At 42.1% G+C, this 18113-nt stretch overlaps 1 protein-coding gene across 1 annotated transcript in view; it reads right to left on the bottom strand.

Moving 5' to 3' along the window:
* Nucleotides 1-18113, bottom strand: part of DCTN1-p150 (dynactin subunit 1) — a 58250-nt gene that overhangs the window by 29933 nt on the left and 10204 nt on the right. The window contains exons 6-14 of the mRNA XM_028310688.1: nt 17980-18091; nt 17187-17300; nt 13199-13396; nt 11086-11296; nt 8267-8412; nt 6614-6793; nt 5848-5982; nt 3696-3828; nt 2422-2628 (exon numbers count right to left, since the gene is read on the bottom strand). Coding sequence (XP_028166489.1) covers nt 2422-2628; nt 3696-3828; nt 5848-5982; nt 6614-6793; nt 8267-8412; nt 11086-11296; nt 13199-13396; nt 17187-17300; nt 17980-18091 — 1436 coding nt within the window. The remainder of the gene's footprint in view (nt 1-2421; nt 2629-3695; nt 3829-5847; nt 5983-6613; nt 6794-8266; nt 8413-11085; nt 11297-13198; nt 13397-17186; nt 17301-17979; nt 18092-18113) is intronic.

Raw genomic sequence — 18113 nt, 5'->3', positions numbered from 1 at the left:
TACAGAAAACCCAAAGCGCTTACATGTTTAGTCACCACATGGATTACAATAAAATTATAAGTGAAAAAATTATACAAATTATTAAATTCTGTTTAAACAGAATTAATTAATAAACAAATTCTAGATAATAAATAATAAATTTTGCATGATATAAGCCGTCTGGGACTGCTGAGAAGTGTCTGGGACGCGCCTGGGCCACCTGGAAAGCGTCTAGAAATGCTAGGAAGCGCTTGAGACTGCCGGAAAGCGCCTGAAACTGCTGAAAAGCGCTTGGATCTCCTAGAAAGTGTCTGAGACGGCTGGAAAGCACCTGGGTCGCTTCTGGGACTGCTGGAACGTACCTGGGACAGTTGGAAGGCGCCTGTGAGAGCTGGAAGCGCTAAAACACACTTGGGACAGCTGAAAAGTCCTTAGCTGCCGCTCTATGGACCTGGAAGTAGTCTCACCAGCGCACGCCATGAAGTGGTCGGGCAGACAGGCGGCGAGCATGTCCGCCCTGGCCCGGGCCTGGGCCAGCTCGAGCGCGCGCAACTGCAGGTCTATGGAGCGCGTGGAGGCGCGCGACAGGTGCACTAGCGAGCCCGGCTCCACTGGCGAGGAGCAGGGACCTGCCACTAGCTTACTATAGTGATGTGAAGCTGTGCTAGCGACTGAGACAGCTGTGACACTCTTGAGACTGCTGGAACGCGACTGAGACTGCTTAGAAGTGTCTAGAATGTGCTGGGACACCTGCAAGGAATCTGGGTCTCCTATAAAGCATCTGAGACTGCTGGGAAGCGCTTGAGACTGCTGGAAAGCGCTTGAGACTGCTGGAAAGCGCTTGAGGCAGCTGGAAGGACCTGGGTTTCCTATAAGACATCTGGGACTGCTGGATAGTGTCTCAAAACTGCTGGGAAGCGTCTGGGGCGCTTTTAAGGTGACTGGGACAGCTCGGAAGTGTCTAAACCGCGTCCAGGACTGGTGTGACGTACCTAGGAGCGCTAAAACACACTTGGGACAGCTAGAAAGTCCTCAGCTGCTGCTCTATGGACCTGGAAGTAGTCTCACCAGCGCACGCCATGAAGTGGTCGGGCAGACAGGCGGCGAGCATGTCCGCCCTGGCCCGGGCCTGGGCCAGCTCGAGCGCGCGCAACTGCAGGTCTATGGAGCGCGTGGAGGCGCGCGACAGGTGCACTAGCGAGCCCGGCTCCACTGGCGGGGAGCAGGGACCTGCCACTAGCTTACTGTAGTGACGCAAGATGTGATGCTGCGCTAGTGACTGAGACAGCTGGGTCACTCTGAGACTGCTGGAAAGCGACTGAGGCTGCTTAGAAGTGTCTGGGACGCGCTTAGGCCACCTGGAAAGCGCCTAGTGCTGCTGGGAAGCGCTTGAGACTGCTGGAAAGCGACTAGGATATCTAGGACGCTAAGGGATATCTGGAAAGCGCCTGGGACTCTTAGGAAGCGCTTGAGACTGCTGGAAAGCGCTTGAGACAGCCGGAGGCGCCTGAGACAGCTGGAAGGCGCCTGAGACAGCTGGAAGGCGCCTGCGATAGCTGGAAGGCACCTAGACAGCTGAAAGGCGCCTAGGACAGTTGAAGCTTGCTTGAGACAGCTGAACCACGCTTGAGGCTGCTGGAAAGCCCCTAGCTGCTGCTCTATGGACCTGGAAGTAGTCTCACCAGCGCACGCCATGAAGTGGTCGGGCAGACAGGCGGCGAGCATGTCCGCCCTGGCCCGGGCCTGGGCCAGCTCGAGCGCGCGCAACTGCAGGTCTATGGAGCGCGTGGAGGCGCGCGACAGGTGCACTAGCGAGCCCGGCTCCACTGGCGGGGAGCAGGGACCTGCCACTAGCTTGCTATAGTGACGCAAGATGTGAAGCTTCGCTAGTGACTGAGAGAGCTGTTGCTGAAAAATATCGAACACGCGCCTGGGACACCTGGAAGGCGCCTGGGGTTGCTAAGAAGCGTCTGGGGCATCTAGATTGCGTCTGTCACTGGCGGGGAGCAGAGGCCTGGCACTAGCTTGCTATAGTGACGCAAGAGCTGTGATGCTGCGCTAGCGATTAAGACAGCTGGGTCACTCTTGAGACAGCTGGGACGCGCCTGGGACTGCTGAGAAGTGTCTAGAATGTGCTGGGATACCTAGAAGGAATCTGGGTCTCCTAGAAAGCGTCTGAGACTGCTGGGAAGCGCTTGAGACTGCTGGAAAGCGCTTGAGGCTGCTGGAAGGACCTGGGTTTCCTATAAGGCGTCTGGGACTGCTGGATAGTGTCTCAAAACTGCTGGGAAGCGTCTGGGGCGCTTTTAAGGTGACTGGGATAGCTCGGAAGTGTCTCAACCGCGTCCAGGACTGGTGTAACGTACCTAGGAGCGCTAAAACACACTTGGGACAGCTGGAAAGTCCTCAGCTGCTGCTCTATGGACCTGGAAGTAGTCTCACCAGCGCACGCCATGAAGTGGTCGGGCAGACAGGCGGCGAGCATGTCCGCCCTGGCCCGGGCCTGGGCCAGCTCGAGCGCGCGCAACTGCAGGTCTATGGAGCGCGTGGAGGCGCGCGACAGGTGCACTAGCGAGCCTAGTTCCACTGGCGGGGAGCTTCGGGCTGTTGGTTCGGGGGTGGATTCTTGCTCGCTGGGGGCTGGGGATCCTGGGAAGGACAAAATATAACATTAACATACTTGCACTATACATCAGGGTTTCCCAATTTTTTTTTGCCAAGGAACCCTAATTGATTATACTTTTCCTAGCGAAACACCCGTGCTACTCCGCCCGCACGCCCTGCCCCTCCCTTGTGCGTAAACAAGTCGGTGCGAGCGAACAACGTCGGTCACGAAACGTGGGATAATATTTTTTACGGAACCCTTGCGGCCTTTCCACGGAACCCCAGGGTTCCGCGGACCACCTTTCGGGAACCGCTGCTATACATCATTACATAGTATAAAACAAAATCCCTTTTCGCTGTCTGTCCCTCTGTATGCTTACATCTTTAAAACTACGCAACGGATTTTGATGCGGGTCCGTCTGTATTCTTATATCTTTAAAACTACGGATTTAATGCGGTTTTTTGTTAGATAGAGTGATTTAAGAGAAAGGTTTTTATGTAAGTATAATGTACCTGTGCGAAACAGGGTAGGGTCGCTAGTTAATATTATAAAGAAGGATTTGTTTGATTTTTTTTATTTAATAGGTTCTAAAACTATACTTTTTCTTTCTTTTCTTTTTTTTTTCAAATAAATATCGTCCCGGATCGCGACCGCTTCCCCGCGCTTCCCGTTTCTGTATGCGCTGACCTTTAAAATCCTATTATGCCTGATGAATATAGAATACGAAGTTCGCAGGGACAACAGTCATCATCATCATCTCAGCCATAGGACGTCCACTGCTGAACATAGGCCTCCCCCAATGCTTCCCATGTTGCCCAGTTGCTACTTTTTCATAAGAGTAGGCGCACACCGTTGATTTTTCGTCGGCCGATAGTTTAGTCGGACAGTTGATCAGTATGAGCATGTATGGGAGTGCGCACACTACACCGATTCGATTTGGCCGATTCTTCATACAATTTAAAATCGGGCACAACTATCGGCCAACTAAAAATCAACGGTGTGCGCCTACTCTAAAGGTCTTCTTTTTCGTAAAGGACGACCTCATGGTCGTCGGTCCACCTTGTGGGTGGGCGTCCTAGGCTCCTGCTTTGATGTAGCAATAACACCATACCTTGCTTAGACTCCAGCTGCGTTCTGATCTCGTTGTACTGCTCAGTCATCTTCTGCACCAGCTCTCTGAACTTCAGGATCGTGGCGTCGCGGTCCATGATCGTCTCTAGTGCGGCCTCTCTTTCTCGCACCGCCTGCGTAAATGAAAAAGAAATTAAGATTTTGTACATTGTCTGAAATAACCGCAAAAGTGATTGCGTGAGTGTTTTTAATGTCGTTAGGATTTTATCACGGATGAGGGGGTGCCCTGCATGCAAGTGTCCTCACGTCACATCAAACAGAACCGTTTTTCGCAACTATTTGACGGTTGGTTAGCACTTATTGGCACGCTGAAAATTTGATCTTTAAGATATTTTTAGATTTCACATGAGTGAAATCGTGGATGTTTGTGAGAAATAGTGCTTCAGAAACGTGGTGACTGGTTCAGTGATTGATTTATTGTAAAAAACAGTGAAATAATTCTGACACTGACACAAATAACATGCAGTGTCATTCAAATTAAGTTTCGCTTTACAGCTCGTGTTTGTTGCTCTATTTCAAAGGAATAATAACTTCATGGGATATTAACGAACACTGGTTTAATATGACATTTCCATACTAAATGTCAATTTAAACTAGAGTTCAACTTTAATAAGGGCCTAAATCGGATTGAAATAAAAGATTCCGTAACAGCCTAAATGAAAGAAAGAAATAAAAATAATTTATTTTGTTCAAACACAGTTTAACACCATTGTGGTGACACAAGCATATTGAGCTTACGAGGGGTTAACGGGACAATGTTTTTTTATGCATAACAAGGCAGTTATTTGACCACAATTACACCTGATGTTAAGGCTTGGTATTTCTGCTAAAGTAGGTAGGTATATGGCGCAAAAAATTTTAGCTTTCTCCAGTAACACTGATATTATTATACTGTGACTCATCAAAGTCATCATTGTCAAAATATTGACAAATCGCGAACTGTCACAGCCAAAAAACTGACACACGTCCGTCCTCCGTAAGCGCCACCGCGCAATAAGACACAATATAAAAATTTCATCCGTTAAAAGCCCTCAAGTTATTTTTGAACTTTAGTTTAGTAAAAGATTCAGAATCTCAAATCGCTTATTTTAAAAATAAAACCATAAATAGAAAACGAATAGAGGTAACTTTGTTAATTTATTCTATCGAGTCAACTTCATCAAATTGTGTTTCCATCCATTAATAGCCCTAGAAAATATCCTCAACTATGCCTAAAAAAATCTTAGCCTTTAATTTTACTGTTTAGTACCTCAAAAATGAAAACCTCATTTTCGCCATTTTCTCTGCTACCCGGCCTAAGTGGGATGCAGTCTAGGATAGTATAGCCTGACCAGGAACATAAAAACCCTCGCCATGTTGCGGAAAACTAATGGTACTAATTTCTTTTAATGGCAACAGTAACTGAAAACTTCATTGACATGTCACCTTGCATGTCAGTCTATTGTTGTCAAAGTGTAAACAAACTTTATTTTAAATGTGTGCAATTGATTTTGTGAATTAAATTGCTAAAATATTTTTATAGTTGTGAAAGAAAAGTGGTTCACAATGTGTTAATGTATTTGTCGAAGAGAAATACTAAGGGTTCGGACAATATTTTCATTGAATAATGTTTCCGACAAAGGTTGTCAAATTGACTGACATGTTTATCGTATAGTACAGTCCACTATGAAAATTAGCTGTAGTCTGTTTCAACTACCTATTTTAAAGTTTTTTGTCACTTTCTAAGTTTTGAATTTTATGGAATTGGGAAAGAAGTAGGTACCGAGTTTGAAGCGTTCATGAGCAGACATTGCAGTTGAATATTCAAGTTCTGAATTTGATTATTGATGAATAATAAAATAAATCCTACTAGCTCGATTGATGGTTTCATTTAATTTATTTAAACCAGGTTACCTTTAATAATATTTTTTCGTAAATTTATGAAAATATCAAATTAGCCCGTAATCCTGAATCCTGATACATAAATTTAGCCTATTAATTTAACACATGTACGACTGTACTCAGTGTTGCACTATCCAATGCGATTGACGCGCCTCTATGCCAGGGTTTTTATGTTCCTGGTCAGGCTATACATATCTGCCCTGTAAGTGTAAACACAAATAACTAATATTTTATAAAAACAATCTATCTACCTCTCTGGTAGCAGCGTGGGCCATCTCCAACTCTTCACGCAAGTCCATCTCTAGCTCCCTATTAGACTCCACTAGTTGTTCGTGGACTTCTTGCAACGCTTCCAGCTCGGAAACGTCTTGCTTTAGTTGTTCCACCTGGAAATTTTATAAATTGATTACTACTTCTTCTAATATTCCACAAACCACATACATAAAATCATCACGTTTTGTACCCACTTATGTCAAGAACGATGGGACTATTTCCTTTTTTTTTTCGATCCATCTGTACCACGAAAAACAGAAAAACTATTTAAATATTGGAAAAAATCATGTAGGTACATCATAGTTACGACCCAAGAGAGTAGGCTGCATTATGTCAACTTCAGGGCCAAACTGAGTATATTTTCCATCAAGACAAAACTTCAAAAAAAGACAAAACAATGACAATAAAAAGTAAAAAACCATAAATATTTTATATTATAAAAAGGATCGCTGGCAAGACTAAAGTCTGGTCACCGAGCACGTACAATTTCGTCCAATGACCCCAAGCTACCCATCCTTATCGCTCGCGCGTAATTATATTGCTGTCGCGAGTGTGCGAAGGACGGCCACAGCGAGTGTGCGATCGCGATAGCAATATAGTCATTTGACGAAATTCTACGTGCTCGGCGACCGGACTATCGAAACACCGATCAGATTCATTGTTGATCCAGCTCCTCAACACCGCTGGACAGTTTCTCCATAGTCCACACAGTTTCATGATCGTCAACTGTCAAATACAACTCACCTGGTCTTCCAGCCCCATTTTCTTTTCAGCGAGCTGTTCGACCATTTCCTCAGCTCCCAAAGCAGCGTCCACTTGTTCCCTCAAGTCTGCCACGATGGCCTCCAGCTCTTCCACTCTGCTGGAGAGCTTTTCTTTGGTCCTGCTCAATTCTGCGATCTCCGATTTGTATTGTTCCACGTCCTGAAAGCGGAAAAAGTTTATATTTCGGAACAGTTTGTAAAATCGATTATAGTAAGTTGGCTTTTAAAGAGCACTTTTACACGTCCCAATATATTTAAAAGAAACTTTTTTCTTTCATACAATTTAAGGAATGTGTCAAAGACATACATGGCATTTTTGTAGCTAGGTAAGGGACTTAGTGCCAATTAAAAAAAGAACTTACCTTCATAACTTTGTATATGACGCTTGTCCTGTATTGTCTACTGATAAAGCTGCCTTATCTCGTATCCAGTGACGTATCATCAAACCAGAAAGACTCCTAAAGATGATAGCATAAGGTGCATATTCCATTGTGCTTATCTTCATAAATGAACCATGCGTCGAGGAGTTCCGTAGCCTCGAATCTAACCTCCTGCTGCTAAAGTTATCAAGCAAATTTGGACTCTAAAGGCCTACAGATAGGGTTTTTACCTTCATAACCTTGTGCATATGGTGCTTGTCATGGGCTGACAGATCCCTCAGCCTCACTAGGGTGTCTCTCAATCTTGCATTCTGCTGCTGGAGTTGCCTCATCTCGTATCCAGTGGCGTATCATCCAAGCAAAAGAGTACTCTAAAGACGCCAGCAAAAGGTGCATTTTCCATTGTGGATACGTCGAGGAGTTCCGTAGCCTCGAATCTAACCTCCTGCTGCAAAATTTATCAAGCAAATTTGGACTATAAAGGCCTACAGATAGGGTTCTTACCTTCATAACCTTGTGCATATGGTGCTTATCATGGGCCGACAGATCCCTCAGCCTGACCAGGGTGTCTCTCAATCTTGCATTTTGCTGCTGAAGCTCTCAAGCTAATACAATCCTTAATACTATAAGTTTTAGGTACATATCCCATCGCACAACGAGTCTGCGTAGTTTTTTAATTGCTAGCATTAAGCAAAAAGGTTTCTTAACTCTATAAGAAAAAGGTACATATTCCTTTGGTCTTACCTTCATAACCTTGTGCATATGGTGCTTGTCATGGGCTGACAGGTCTCTCAGCCTGACCAGGGTGTCTCTCAATCTTGCATTCTGCTGCTGAAGCTGCCTCATCTCGTATCCAGCGGCGTATCATCCAAGCAAAAGAGTACTCTAAAGACGCCAGCAAAAGGTGCATTTTCCATTGTGGATACGTCGAGGAGTTCCGTAGCCTCGAATCTAACCTCCTGCTGCTAAAGTTATCAAGCAAATTTGGACTCTCAAGGCCTACAGATAGGGTTCTTACCTTCATAACCTTGTGCATATGGTGCTTATCATGGGCCGAGAGATCCCTCAGCCTGACCAGGGTGTCTCTGAGTCTTGCATTCTGCTGCTGAAGCTCTCAAGCTAATACAGTCCTTAATACTATAATATAAACATATCCCATCGCACAACGAGTCTGCAACGGCCTCTTGATTTATCATCAAGCAAAAAGGTTTCTTAACGATATAAGAAAAAGGTACATATTCCATTGGTCTTACCTTCATAACCTTGTGCATGTGGTGCTTATCATGGGCCGACAGATCCCTCAGCCTCACTAGGGTGTCTCTGAGTCTTGCATTCTGCTGCTGAAGCTGCCTCATCTCGTATCCAGTGGCGGCGGCGTCGCCCGCTGCGTACGGGTGCTCTGCTCAGCGCACACACACCGTTTGTACCACACGTGACACATGCTGGCCCTGTCTGTACCGTCCGGGGAACAAATATGGCCCAAATAGCCGAAAGGGGAAAATTGGTCTAGAAACTGTACTGTCTCAAGGACAGAAAACATGGCCCAAATAGCCGAAAAGGGGATGAAAGTGATCCAGAAACAAGACTGGCCAAACCCAGGCACGTGGCCTGCCAAGGCATTTGAATTTGCCCGCCAGTGAGTTAAACGGCGCGCGGTGGTATAAATGGCCTTATGAATTTAGTAAAGTTTTACTCTTGCTTTGATTTTCAAAAAGTCAGTCTAAGAAATTTTACTCATCTGGAAAATCTCTAATGGGCCGGCCTTGCTCCTACTGTCTCAAGGACAGTGGGCTAAACTGGTCGAAAGGAAAAAAGGGATTAAGAAATATTTGTGTTTGAAAATTTGGCCTTTAAACCAAAGGAGAATGAGAGTTTTTTGTCTAAACGGTGGATGAAAGAATAACCGATCTGAGTAAGATATTTAGTAGAAACGGTGTCGTGAAAATGGTCTTTAAAAGAAGGGAACGGTGTATTTATTTATTTATTAATGCAAAACACTTGTAAGCTTGCAGAACAGACTTTGGATGGTGACTGTAAATCTTCGGGTTTTGCAATTTGGTGTTTTTCATCTAAAGGGAGTCTTATTTTAACTTTCTGATTGGTTGATAGAAGAGCAAACCCAACTGTCTGGCTTATATTAGGGATTTGGGGGGAAAGTTGTCATGAAATTTTTTCTCTGAAAGTAGGGATGGGAATATTCACTCCAGAAACTGGGATTTATAAATAATCCTGGTCAACAATATACATGAACCATTATTATTCATTTAGTTGTTTTTTTTACATATTGACAAAGTAGTAACTTTTACAAAGAGGGAACAAGTCAAGACGAGTCTGTCATGTCACGGGCCGATAATATAAACACAAACACGAAATAAAACATGCATAATATACAAAACTTAACACATTCACTTGCCTAACTGTTAAAATTTGATTTTAGAACCATAGACAGTATGTTTATGGTCATTATCCAAAGACAATTGGAGTGGAAATTACTTTTTCACTTGCCTAACTGTTAAATTTGATTTTAGAACCATAGACAAAACGTCTATAGTCATTATTCATAGACAAGTGGAGTGGAAATTTACTTTTTTCAATGACATAAAGATTTATCAGACTTTATATGCTGATTTATTTAGTAAAAGCTAAAATTACCATATTTTCTGATAATATTACAAGCGATTCATAAAAATATACATACCAAGACTGAAGTTTAAGGCTGCATGAAAATGTTTTTATAATTTTAAATAAATATATTTTTTATATCCGTCGCAACAACAATAAATTGCTTTAGTCCCAATAATAGACAAAGACCCAATAGTTGTAGGATTTGGCCATAGACAACGCACCAACAGCCCATAGACAAACTTCAATGCGTAGTCATTGTGAAATAGCGAAGATAAAAAGCAAAGGTATTTGGACCTTCAGTCGTTCAGAACAGAAGTTTATATCCATCGTGAATGTGCCAAGAAAAATAAAACAACCAAATGTAACTATTCATATGAAATTAGTAAAATATGAACTATATGAACCAAAACCATAGAAAAAAATATAATAAATACACATACGTACACGTTTAAGCTGTGTATGTAATTCTATAAAATAAATATACACAAATATGTCATAAATATATACCCATAAATATATGTTATTATATTTCACGATTATATAAATATTTATATGTATATAAAGCGCAACATATACGTAGAATGTGTGCTCTGGCTTATTAATTCAAAACATATACAAGGCGAGAGCCTTCTATATGTTTTATTTACATTACATAGTATACAAAAAGATATACTGACAGGAATTATACAATAACATTTTTAAATTACTTTTAATATAATAATTGAAAAATAATTTTAATACATTTCTGTTAGCGTATCTTCAAAATAGCAATCAAAAACTTTAGGCCTTTTACCATTCGTTGATAAAGTCTCAGATAGCCTAATAGGACTTATCTTTCAGATAAACTACATACAAGTCCCGAGAAGAACATAAAGCGGTTAAAATCAACAGTAACCAGTTACACACAAATTACTATCTGAAAGTTTTTCAAGAACAGTACCAGTCTTATAGAGTCTATAATACCCATTATTTTGATTCAAATCATAATAAATTGGAATTTTAACAGTACTAATTGTACGGTGCAACTAATATCCAGCCAAATTATAATGCGCCTATTGAGGGAAAAAAGACAATTGAAATTTGAAATTTAGAGAAAAAATTTAGCGATTGAAAAATAGATTTGAACTTTTAATCGACCAATAAAATATAGCTTGAATGAAATGTACTCAACGATACTAAAAATATTCGACTATCAGCTGGTTCCCGAATTGAGATTTTAAGCATTCTAAGCTTGAGAAAATTGTTCTGAATTAGTTTAAAATTCATCATCATCATCATCATCAATGAAATTAGAATATCGGCCACCTAAATATCGGTGGTCTGCGCCTAGGTAATACTCAATTCAGAAACCGAGGGTATTTTTTTCCAAATTGATGACATTTTACATATTTAAAAAGCGCACCGCTCCCTTAAGAACCCACCCACTTATGCCTATAACAATACTTACGTATGTTCCCTCCAGCCTCCATCTCAGCCTTCATCAGCTGCAGATCAAGCGTAGCTTCTTCCAGCTTCTCTCTGCACTGCTCTAACTCGATCTGCAGCGCTTCCGCTCTCTCTTCGGCCATCTCCTTGTCCAGTGCTGCCATCTCTGTCGCTTCTTGTAGCTCCGCTGTCTCTTCGTTGTGTGCTTCTAACGCTTCCTGCGCTTCGCGGACCTGTGAAGAAAGAAATCGGTTATTTGGTATTGTTAATTGTGAAAAATATAAAACGTTAAAATAAGGAGAGACGACTCCGCGGGCTTTTGTGCTAAGTGATGAATTGTATTTAAAATAAGGCAATATAATGTAAAAGTTAAGTATTCAGTGTTTTATTTATGAGAATAGATCTACCGGCCGCTAATAGTATGTAAAAAACAAATCATAAATTGTGCCAAAAGGACTCCGGTAAATAGAATAGAAAGTATTTGTTCAACAGATTATAAATAAATACTACCCAAAAGATTAGGATCCAGCAGGTGGGAAGGGTTATCAGCTGTTTTCACTGGAGGATGTAGACTGCGGCAGACTAGTGATGGATGAAATATGGAAAATAGCCAAAGATTTCAAGTGGGACCTTAACTTAGGTGTTGAAGATTGGCAGGGGATTATGTGGAACCTTAACTAGGATGTTGGGGGTTAGGGGGTTATCTTAAAGGGTGTTAGGCAAGGGAACTTACCTAGGGTGTTGAGGGGTTTCCAGAGGTTTGTGGGACCTCAACTAAGGTGTTTAGGGTGTTAGAGGGTGGCTAGCAAGGGGGTTGGCAGGGGGTTATGTGGAATCTTAAAAGGATTTTAAGGGGTTGGTAGGGGAATTATGTGGAGCCTTAGCTAGGGCGCTATTTTGGACTCACCTCTTGCTTAGCTCTCTGCAAATCTCGCTGCAACTGCGCCTGCGACTCCATGATCCTCGTCTTGAACTCATTGGCCTGCTCCAACTGTAGCCTCACTCGCTCTAACTCGCGTAGCTTCTCGCGGCGGACTTTTGGGTGTCTCTAGCTAAAGCCTGGTCCGTGAGCACGTAGAATCCCGTCCAATGACCCCAAGCTACCCATCCCTATCTTACTTTAGTAATCTTGGACTTACCATACAGTGTATTCTTTTCTGTGAATTTTTTTTTCAGCATCCATTTTAGCCACTAAGAGGTTTTTATTATGGGAAGGGACGTTCACAAGAAACTAAGAACTAACTTACGCTAGTATATTTTTTCGGGAGTCGACCCTTGGTACCGACGGGCGTGCCACAACAGTAACTGTGAGTTAGGCTTCTGCTAAGAAAGAGTTTTCCAAAATTCAACCCCTAAGGCAGTGGTTCCTAACCTGGGGGTAATTACCCCCGCAGGGGTAAAACGGAAATTCTAGAGGGGTAAAACGGGATGGCACGAAAAAGTATTAAAATAGCTATAAACTAAATAATAGTACGGTATAGGCCGCGCCAAACTTATTTAGCAAAAAATTGCGTAGTGGGGGTAAAGGCCCTTTGTGAATTTTTGTGGTTTTAATTATTTTAAATTAGCTAGTGGTAAACTCAATTCTCATACTTGTTCACAGGGGTAGTGACATTGAAAAGGTTTAAAAGTACTGACCTCTTGTTTAGCCCTCTGCAAATCTCGCTGCAACTGAGCCTGCGACTCCATGATCCTCGTCTTGAACTCATTGGCCTGCTCCAACTGTAGCCTCACTCGCTCTAACTCGCGTAGTTTCTCGCGGTCTTCCGCGCGACGGACTTTGAGCGTCTCTAGCTTCTGCTTTAAGTCTATAGTAACCAAATCTGTCAAGGAAGAATTTTCCAAAATTCACCCCCCTAAGGGGGATGAAACGAGTGACAAAGTACTCACCTCTTGCTTAGCCCTCTGTAATTATTGTGACTTAGATATCTGCTAAGGCAGAATTTTCCAAAATTCAACCCCTAAGGGGATAAAACGAGGGTTGAAAGTGCTTACCCCTTGTGAGACCTTAACTACGGGTATTAGGGGTGGCTAGCAAAGGGGTTGGCAGGGGGTTATGTGGAATCTTAAAGGATGTTAAGGGGTTGGTAAGGGAATTATGTGGAGCCTTAGCTAGGGCGCTATTTTGGACTCACCTCTTGCTTAGCTCTCTGCAAATCTCGCTGCAACTGCGCCTGCGACTCCATGATCCTCGTCTTGAACTCATTGGCCTGCTCCAACTGTAGCCTCACTCGCTCTAACTCGCGTAGTTTCTCGCGGTCTTCCGCGCGACGGACTTTCAGCGTCTCTAGCTTCTCTTTCAAATCTTCTACCTCGGACTTTAGGTTGGTTATCTGTAATTAAGAAGGACAATGTTTTAGTTTTCAAGAGCCGGAAGACGTATCGTGGACAGGCGTCCCACTAGGTGGACCAACGATCTGGTGAAGGTCGAGGGAGGTGCTTGGATGCGAGCGGCTTAGAACCGGTCTTTGTGGAAATCCTTGGGGCTTTTGTCCAGCAGTGGACGTCTTTCGGCTGAAACGAACGAACTAACTATTTTAGTTTTAACAAATGTGAAGGTGACGGATTGGCCGACTCGTGATCTGAGAAACGCGGGTTCGATCTCCGCCTCTGGAATAAAAACTCATAAAATTCATTTATTTATGCAAGTAGGCTTTTCCCCGGGGACAAACTTGACCTTCACTGGTTGGGTTTTTATTGGCGGTCAAGCTGTAGATCCTGGCTACACAGGAGTTGCAGCGGTGGGAACGAGAGGCGGGAAGAGTCCTGTTTGAGTAGGCTTTTAAAAAGCACTTTTACACGTCCCAGTATTAACCCTACCACTGCTTCAGGATAATAAATGGACCAGTGCTGAGAAGAAGCAGCGGAAGAAATTCAATCACTATTGTCAGCCTCTTTTTCAAAGGGTTTACAGACTTAGAATATTGTGTTAAACCCACTCGTAACACAAGCATTTACGAGGGCCGGCTGATAATTTCGCGGCCTAAGGTACTTAATGAAATAAAATAAATGGTTTCTATTTTTTATTTTGTAATATAATCTCCCTCAAAAGAAATACATTTCTTAAATCTCGCATACAATGCCTTTTACCCACCCAAAAAATTTTTTTTCAAAATGACGACCAACCGCAGCTTTAATTTCGTTGTCATCTGCATATCTCCGGCCCCGTAAGTCCTTTTTCAAATCGAAAAACAGGAAAATATCGCTAGGTAATAGGTCTTGGCTATATGGTGGGTGGTCAATCTCTGAGAACCCGGTGTCTTTCAGGGCTTGGCCTCGCAACACGTGCGGCGTGAACGGGCGCGTTGTCTTGCGGAAAGAGCAATCCGCGTGTCAGTTTCCCCCGTCATTTCTGTACAATAGCCTCGCGAACATAAAGAAATATTCTTCAGCTATCTGCCACGATTTAATTCTTTGGTCAGCCGGAACGATTTTTTCGACTTTTGAACGTTTCCTTCACTCAGTATCGTGACAGGGCGGGGGTCGTTTTCACAGGTCTCTCGTCCGTGTTGAAATAGTCGGGCCCATTTTTTAACCATAGTATATGAAGGTCCAGAATCCTGAAGAACCAATGACATCTCTTCAAAAATGTCTTTCGGTCTATTTTCCTTCTTTACGAGGAATTATGTCCGCGGCGCGCGGTGTCGAAATCCCGCAAATCTCCAGATTCGGCGGACATGGTGATGTCATTTGTTCGATAGAAATTGAACTATCAGTGCAAACTTAATTAGTGATTGCTTTTTATAATACTACTGAGTGTCGCAACTAGTGATATGAGTAACAAGCTAATTACTCATCGCTAAGTACCTTAGGCCGCGAAATTTTCAGCCGCCCCTCGTAGCTTACTACGAGGGGTTAGCTGGATTGCATATTATGTTGTGATTTGATTTAAGAAACTCAAATATTTAAATAATAAATAGAATAAAAATAAAACAAAATTCGCAATTTTCTGCTTACACTGCAGTGAAAGAATAACACAAATCTTACTATTCGTATCTGCTTTACTTTATAAGCATCGCGTCGTCCTAAACAACTCACCTCCGCTACTAATTCCTCTACCTCTGTCACGTCATCATCATCATCAGTCATTTCTTTATCATATGTCACCTCATCATCATCATCATCTGTCGCTTCTTTACCGTCTGTGACCTCATCATCATCTGTCGCTTCTTTACCGTCTGTCACCTCAACATCATCATCTGTCACTTCCTCATCGTTTATCACACCATCATCATCATCATCCAAGGCAGCCAGCCTAGCTTCCAGCTGCTTATCGATCAGATCCAGCTGTATTATAGCTTTAGCCTCAGCAGCTGCAAGTTCTAGCTTATGGCGTTCGACATTTTTCTTAACCGAACTACTTTTTAAATTGCGAACTGACACATAACGTTCTTCACTTGTTTTTACCGACTCGCTTCTTAAATTTCGAACTGACACAGAGCGTTTTTCGTTTGTTTTTAGTAATTCATTGTTTGAATTTCGAATCGTCACACAGAGTTGTTCATTTGTTTTTACTTTTTTTGAATTTCTAATTGACACAGAGCGTTCTTCGTTTGTTTTTACTAACTCGCAGTTTGAATTTCGAATCGTCACACAGAGTTCTTCGTTTGTTTTTATTTTCTTTAAAATTCCAGCCGACACAGAGCGTTCATTTGTTTTAACTAACTCATTTCGAATCGTCACACATAGTTCTTCATTTGTTTTTATTTTCTTTAAATTTCGAACTGTGACAGACTTTGTTAGTTCTTTTCTTGGATTTTGCAACGGAATAAAGTTTGCACAGATACTGCATTGTTTCTCGTGGTCCACAGAAGAGTGTGGTTTGAAGTCCTTCATAGAAGTCTGATCGCTGTCAGAACTCAACAACTCTTGCCAAAGAAGCGGCTTCATTTTTTGCGATTGTGGCGTCTGCATGTCCATATTTATTATGGTTTATAGATTTAATCAACCTATTTGTCGTGTTTTATATTGTCAATTAGGAGTAAAAATAAGTTACTTAAAAGTTGTGTTCAGAAAACTATCATCTCACACTTTTTGCTAACATCAAAAGTTGCACAAATACTTCAAGGGTCCTTTTTTCTAACTTCTATAAAAATGTAAACATAATAACCCTCTTGGTGCAGTCGGGTAAATGTTATAGGTATTCACTGTTCAAGCGACAATATTACGTAATTTGCGTTACGTTTTCAAGTTTTTGTTTAAAACCACACAGTATCTTTGTACACAGTAGCTTTGGTTAGAAGTATTTCACATTAAATTGCACTTTTTTTCCAAAAATCTCATCTATTAATAAATACATAAACACCACAGTAAACTTGATATGCCGTCGTTTGAACACTTATATTTATAGTCACTATTTTTCACATAAACTACAAATACACAAGTCACAAAAGTATTTTAGCACTTTTACAGCGCGTTTGTCACGTTTATTGTTTATAGTTTATTTATTTAAACAGTAAAAGAACACCCGCCAGCGAATGTTCGTAAAATTGACAGACTGTTTATTTTTTATTTTTAAACAGTTGTTAATATTATTTTTTGTGTACCCGCAACTAAAATTATTGGAGGTTATTTACAAACGCTGACGATAGATGGCGTTAGTGGTATTGAAAGAATGATTTGGCATGTGAAGAACTTTAAATTCTTACGTTGTTTTTTTATGTCTTTTAAAGGATTTTGTTTTTTGGAAAAAATAATTTAAAACGGTATTAATTTCCTTTTTCAAAATTGTCAATTTTAACAAAATTATGTAACAATATGTTGTTATAATGTGGCTGAAGCCCGTGTTTGGTTGGTAAAATAAATTCAATCAAATTAATATTATTATTTATAAAAATAATATAATACCAAACTTAATGTAATTTTTATAACTTTTAACTTGGAGTCAGCTTTAATTTTGTGAAAAAAAAATGCGTTCTCGAGACGAAAATTTTAGATGTATGAATGTGCACTTCGAAAAATGAGCACTGCGGAACATGCGCACTTTTCTATAGAATAATAAGAAGAAGTATATTTGTATAGTATTAGTATGGAAAAGTGAGCATTTTGCGAAGTGCACATTCTGCGTGTAGATGGGGTCTGCCCATCTAAGAAACACAATGCTGAGAAAAGAAAAGTCCTCACCTCCTGTTGAGCTTGCAGATTCGCCAACTTCTCTTCTGCAGTCGGCTGCGGCTGCGGCGATGTGATGCTTTGGCCTGGAGTGTACTGAGGAGTTAGGGTCTCCACGAAGCCAGTCTGGAAGAGAAAAGGTTGGTCATTTATGTGTTAGAGAAACAATTCTAATATAAATATTAGTCTTAGACCGCGAATTCACTCGCGTGAATATTGGTCTTTATTGCGCGCCTTGTACCCCGTTTTTTTTCTTTGGCACTTTTGGGATTTTATTTTGGGGGAGGATAGTGCAGAATACTCGCGCAATGAACTTTCAGTGAAAGACAGAAATTTAAGAAAAGTAGCCTGCTAAAACAGGCACAGACTTGCCAGAAGGTTACTAACAGCCTAAGCTGCTAGATCTGTCCGTAACCTAAGGATTAGGGACAGAACTGGGGGCTAAAGGCGTACAATGGTACAAAACCAGCAGGGCTACGAAACGTCGTTTAAGTAGTTTCGGAATCGGATCTATCTGTCACCTCCGCTCATGCTGGCATCTCGCTTTGCGTGAGAGGGTTGGCAACATTCGGTACTTCGGATAAAGTTTTTCGAAGTAACCCCGCTGCCGTGTTTTTAAGGTACCTCAACAAAAGAAGCTCGCTTCACAGCCAAGTCCGGCGACGCAGCGCGCTCTCTCTTTGGCGACGTGTAAAGACTGATAGCCAAGGAAACTTGCCAGACAGAACGCCAGAGTTCAAGGACTATGATCTTATTATGGGAACAGAACTAGGAAACTAAACCAGCGCATATTTGAGCTACTAACCTCAACAAAAGAAGCTCGCTTCGCAGCCAAGTCCGGCGACGCGGCGCGTTCAGTAGTCGGCGACGCGTAACTGGTGAGCGACTGGCGACTGCTAGCCAGGGACGTGCGTGAACTGAAAAGTGTATGTTAATACT

Source organism: Ostrinia furnacalis, unplaced genomic scaffold (genome assembly GCF_004193835.3).
Source record: "Ostrinia furnacalis isolate ACB-3 unplaced genomic scaffold, ASM419383v2 OfSCF3063, whole genome shotgun sequence".
Taxonomy (NCBI): domain Eukaryota; kingdom Metazoa; phylum Arthropoda; class Insecta; order Lepidoptera; family Crambidae; genus Ostrinia; species Ostrinia furnacalis.
The sequence above is the reverse complement of the archived record's forward strand: the minus strand, read 5'-3'. Positions and strand labels throughout refer to the sequence as shown.